Source organism: Numida meleagris, chromosome 12 (assembly GCF_002078875.1).
Source record: "Numida meleagris isolate 19003 breed g44 Domestic line chromosome 12, NumMel1.0, whole genome shotgun sequence".
In the NCBI taxonomy this organism is placed as follows: Eukaryota; Metazoa; Chordata; class Aves; order Galliformes; family Numididae; genus Numida; species Numida meleagris.
In genome coordinates this window covers 11593168-11598739 of record NC_034420.1, presented here as the reverse complement: position 1 = coordinate 11598739, position 5572 = coordinate 11593168, and the positions used below count along the sequence as shown (strand labels likewise).

General features: G+C 61.0%; 1 protein-coding gene across 1 annotated transcript; it reads right to left on the bottom strand.

Annotated features, from left to right (window-relative positions):
• Positions 286 to 1377, bottom strand: HAND1 (heart and neural crest derivatives expressed 1). Its single transcript, XM_021410993.1, has 2 exons — positions 877 to 1377; positions 286 to 387 (listed from the first exon to the last, which is right to left on the bottom strand). The coding sequence occupies exons 1-2, from the start codon at positions 1375 to 1377 to the stop codon at positions 286 to 288; spliced, it is 603 nt and encodes a 200-aa protein (XP_021266668.1).

Genomic DNA, 5572 nt, shown 5'->3' with positions numbered 1-5572 from the left:
GCAGAGCTGAGGTAGAACGCCCGGCCCAGGCGCGGTCCCGGAGGCACCTTAGGTAGTTTCAACGCAGTCTCTCGGCCGCGGTCGGGGTTTCTCCGCTATTCCAACAGCGAACGAACAACACCGATCCCACCCGGCCCGGCTCGGGCGGGGGCTGCGGGCGGCGTGGGGAGCGGGGACGGCTTCAAAACGGGGACGGAGCCGAGGGGGGGGGACGGCGGCACCCGGCCCCGCTGTGCCCCCCCCCCCTCTGCTCCCCCCCGGCGGCATTGCACATGGAGCGGGGGCTCAGGGGTTCAGTTCCAGAGCCCAGACCTGCTGGGGCCAACCGGTGCGGCCCTTCAGTTTCTTCTCGCCGTGAGCCAAAGGCTGCGAGTACACCTCGGGCTGCTGCGGAGAAAAGAGCGGTGAGGAGAGGAGAGCCGGGCCGAGCAAAGCGGCTGTTAGCAGCCCCGGGTTAAGGAGCCTGCTCTTTTCTTCTTTTTCTTCTATTATCACTATTAATATTATTATTACGGTTGTTGTTGTTAAGGTTATTATTGCTATTATAGGTATTATTGTTATTAAGATACGGTGCGATCTTTTCGTCCCGCTGCGGACGGGAGAGCCGCGGCCGCCCCGCTCCGATCCGCCCCGGCCGGTGGGGAACCACGACCCGCCGCGATTTCCGCCCTCGGTTCCGCTGCCCCGGGCCGTCCGCGAGAGTCCCCGACCTTTCTCCACCGAAATCCCCCCCGTTATTCTATTTCATTTCATTATTATTATTATTATTATTATTTCTAGGGAAAAGCAATTCCCCGACAGTGCCGGGGACTGTTTTCCCCCGGCCCCTTCGCTCCCGTCGGGCAGCGCAGGGGAAGGGCCGCGGCCGCCGCTTACCGTCTCCCGTTTCCTCTTGTTCTCGCGGCCGTCGGCCTTCTTGAGCTCGGCCTTGAAGCCCTCGGGCTCTCCGGGCTGGCTGTCCCTGGCCAGCACCTCCATCAGGTAGGCGATGTAGCTGGTGGCCAGGCGCAGCGTCTTGATCTTGGACAGCTTGGTGTCGGCGGGCACGTTGGGGATGCACTCGCGGAGCTCAGCGAAAGCGCTGTTGATGCTCTCCGTTCTCCTCCTCTCCTTCTTGGGACCTCCGACCCCTTTCCTTCTCCCCAAACGACCGCTGAGCGCTTCCAGCCTGCCCGCTCCTCCCGGGCCGAACTCTGCGGGGCCGTACGCGGGGCTCTGCCCGTGGAGCTCCGGGGTCACCTCGGCCGGGTTGAGCACCCAGCCGGGGAAATAAGCGCGCTCCTGGTGGCAGCGAGCCGCCGGCCCGAAGAGGAAGGGCTCGTGCAGCATGTGGTGGTGGTGGTGGTGGTGGTGCTGGTAGCCCCCCACCAGGTTCATGGTCCGTCGGGGCCCCGCGGGGCTCAGCACCGCGCCATGGCCGAGCTGCGCTGCGCTCCTCCGGGCGGGCGGCGGGGCCGGGGCTGCGGCGGCGGCGGTGGTGCCTTTGGGCTTTGGGTTGTTTCGTTGTTGGCTGGGGTTTTTTTTTTCTTTTTTTTTTTTCCTTTTTTTTTTTTTTTAACCCTTTCTGGAGCCTCCCGGCTCTGCCTTTATATAGGGCCGGGCTCCCCCCCTCCGAGGAACCAATGGGCAGGGGAGGATGCTCGGGGGCCCCGGGGGGAGCGGAGGGGCGTTTTATTCGGGCTCACACCTCCGCCGCTCGCTCTCCTCCCTCCCTGCGGGGAGAAGGGGGCGAGCAGCGACCAAGGGGGGACCGCAGCCTTCGCGATCCCCTCCGCTTCCTTCACCTGGGCAGGGATATCCGCGCCTCCTCCCAGGGAGCGCCCGTCGAGGGAACAGAGGCGGCTGCGGGTGCGGCGGGGCCGGGTGGGCACCGCGGAGCGCCGGGAGCTCTCTGCTTCCCCAGAGCCGCAGCCCCGGGGGGGACGGGGGGGGACCCGGCCTCATGGGAGCCGTGCGGCCGAGGGTGCTGCAACGCGGGGAGGAGGGTGAGGGCGCGGCAGGGAGAAACCCCGGGCTGGGTGTGCTGGGATGGCCGTGCTGGGCCCCCCCCCAGGCTGTTGCGTGTGAGCTGCGTATGCAGGGGGCACGTTGCGCATCCACCATCAGCACACAGACACGTTGCACAAAGGTGTGCACGTGCACATGGGAAAAGCACGTGCACAGCACTTGCACATGGACGGACACATGTCACAGAGACGCTGCGTGCACTGCCTGCACCACAACGGTGTCACATGCGCCCTTAGCTGCAGCCATGCCCGTTGCACATGCACTCACCATTACCACGCTGCACGCACCCATCACACCAGCATATATACGTGTTACATGGCCTGCACACACCCACCGTGTGTTCTGTGCAGAGACATCTGCACGCTGCCTGTGCACATGCACACACGTATGTGTTCACAGACATATATACCCGTACCCGCACCCATGCACAGCAAATGCACTCCTACAGCTGCAAATATACAGGAATTACCCTGAGCATGCCCACTAACACATTTCTGACAGGGCGCTGGGGACGTGCCCCGTGTTTCCCCACCCCAGGGTGTGGGGGTCCAGGTGCTGCTCTTGCATTCCCCCCAGCCCCAGGCTGAGCCCTGTGGGGGCCGTGCCGCTTCCCCCTGCACCCCTGGGTGACGCCTCCCCAGGCAACAGCTCCGGGTGGCACTGGGGCCGGTCCCAGTTTGTCCCAGTGTGGACAGCGGGGCACTGCGGTGGCGACCGCGGCACTGGGGCAGGAAGGGGCTCTGGCCCGAGGTATGTTAGCGATTAACGGCGCTTTGCAGCGATTCATCTTGCAGCAGAGGGTGGAAACGTTGGAGGGTTGTTTGCAGGCGCTTGTATTAATCATCCGGGCTAACACACCATTAACGTCCTCCTGAATTTTAAAGATGACAAATTTTATTTGACTTCTCTCAATCACGGTTCCCGGGCGGATTCGGGAGCCACTTAAATGCCTCGGATTTTCCATCGTTAGCTGTTACAAGGCGCGCTGCGGAGGCGGGAGGCAGGGGTCTGGGCCCCCCCATCCAGCGGGGCAGGGTGCAAGGGGGTCCCCGCTGCTGCCGGGCCCCAGAGGTCGGGGGGGGCCCACCTCACCCCCTGCTTTGTTCTCGGATGATGCAAAGCATCCCCCCCCCTTCCCCACCCGCTTTAAACAAGCGCCCTGAGCACATTTGCTAGTCATTACCCCACCGTTAAGTTGGGCCTTGGGTAGGTCGCTGTGTCCCCCCCCGCCCCCCGATTTCCTCCCAAGCGCTGGTGTCTGGGTGGGATCCCTGAGCCCTGCATGGGGCTGGGGGCTGCCAGTGCCATCGGGTCCTGCTTTGCACCGGCACAGCATCAGCTACAGCACCCTGCTCCCTCCGGTGATCCCCAGCCCTATAAAAGCCCCGATCCAGCAATTCACCAGACTGGGGTCACCCAGCAAAGCATCCCCCCAAAATCCCCCAATCCTAAAGCCCTGAGGAGCGCAGCCCTCTTACGGCTGCATCCCTTGGGATCTGGGCATTGCAGCACAGAGTAACTCGGGACCCCCTGAGCCCAGCCCCAGCCCAGGCACTATCTTCCTTTATTCCCCTCCTGACAGAGGTCCCCGTGAGCATTGGAAGGATTCAGCTGAGCAAATAGTGGGACCACTGCATTGATTTTCCTTTGGAAAATCATTCTAATCTTTCGTGTTTTAATAAAATAATAAAACCGGAGCCCTTTTCACTCCGACACCTTCTAAATCAAACCAGGCTGCCTTTGTCACGGCATCCAAATTTAGCACTTCTCCAACTTTGGGTGAGTTTCTTTTGGTTTTGCATCTCCCGTTCGTGTTGGGGGGAAACGGCGAGCGGTTCGGATTAGGGGATTTATGGCTCGCGTCGTGGGAGGAACCCTGCTTCTCCCCACCTGTTTTCCTTCAAATCCTGCCCAGAGAAAGGCGTCCTGCACATCGCGGGGGGGTGAGGCTATCGCTGGCCCCCAGCACCCCAGATCCATCACCTGCCCTGCACAGGGGCTGTGGTTTCAGCCCCCGACCCTGGGGCAGCCCCTTATCAGCTCCCGGCGCGCGGCGGCCCGGGCTGTGCTGTGACTTTGACGCCAGCTCCGCTCCCTCTCCCCTGCTCCCTTATCTAAATAGGAGCGTAAATCAGGGCCTTGGCAGATGCCCTGGCAGGACAGGGACTCCATAAAAAGGGGCTCTGCTCCATCTCTGTTTACATTGCAGCCCCGTAAAATATTCCTCTTGTCTTCCCTACAGCATCCCAGCACCCGGCTGCATCTCCACCCCAGGGTGCAGCTGGGCAGGATCTGTCCCCAGTGCCCTCCCACCCAAGCAGGTTGTGCCCCCCCCCTCCCAAAGCAGATCATAGCCCAGGTGCCCCAAATCCTGCATCCAACAGAGCGGGGCTGCGCCAGCCCCCCCGGGGCAGCTGGGCTGTGTCTGAAGGTGCCCCCGGGTATTTATAGCACTTGCCTGAACCAGTGCAATAATCATCACTCAGCACCTTCCCAGCACCGCTGCTGCTCCGGGCTTTGGGAAGAGCCTGGGGAAACTGAGGCACGGGCTGGGCCACGCTTACAGAGTTGGGTGCGTGGGGCGCAGTGCCCCATTTTGCTGTCCCGCTGCCACCCCAGCCCCAGACATTGTCACCCCACCGATGTCCCACGGCCCCGGCACCACCCATCCCCTCCGTGCAACGCGCCCGCTCTCCCCACCCCATCCAAGAGGACTTCAGCCGTTCCCCCGCCAGCAACCCGATCTATTTATGGCCAACCCGACACTGCCTTGTCTGGATAAATCAAACCGAAAACAAAGCTTTATGGAAAAAAGATTATTCAATTTTCCATGTGTTCCTGCAGGGATGCGCCAGGCCCTCGCTGTTTATTTTTTTCCCCTCTCCTTCACGCGCGCTGCAAATGACACCGTGTTTACAGAAGTTTTTATGTCATCAGAGCGAAGTCACAGCTCAGCTTCCTCTCCTGTGTATTTTATGTAGATGGATGTGTCTGCGCGGAACACTCAAGCTAAACAGAGCGCTGGTTTATAGGAAAATGTATTTATTTGAAAAACCGTAACTCACGATTTTGGCAAAACCGGGCTCCACATTTATTGCCGCTAATGGGGTGTGGCGGCCATAAATTAAGCTGGAAAATTGCTGCGGCCGAATCAACAAGGGCTCATTGTGCCGGCGGAGCGGGGCCGGGCGGCCGATCCCCAAAGACGTCCCGTGTCCGCTCGCGGTGACGCTGGGATGCGAACAATAGGAGAAAGGGATGCACGGCAGCCTGGCAGCTCTGCCCTGGTCCCAAAGCCATTCCCCCTGAGCCTCGCTCAGCGCGGGGCTGCTCCCTGAAATCAGCGAGCTCGGCAGAGGGTGATGTGCCACGAAGGGAAATGTGTAACGTATTTCGTTACTTGCCACGGATACGCAATTCAAGGCGATGGAAAAATGGGTCCGTGAGCTCTGAGTCGCAGCCTGGGTGCACGGAGAGCCTCTCTGCCCCACTCCCTTCTTCCTCCAGAAGAAACTGGAGTGACGAAGCAGGAGGAACGTTTCTACCCTACATCCTCATCTTTCCA

Coding starts and splice junctions, on each gene's coding strand:
- HAND1 (XM_021410993.1), bottom strand. CDS start 1,377: ATGAACCTGGTGGGGGGCTACCAGCACCACCACCACCACCACCACCAC. Junction 388..876: donor ACAAGAGGAAACGGGAGACG/GTAAGCGGCGGC, acceptor TTTTCTCCGCAG/CAGCCCGAGGTGTACTCGCA.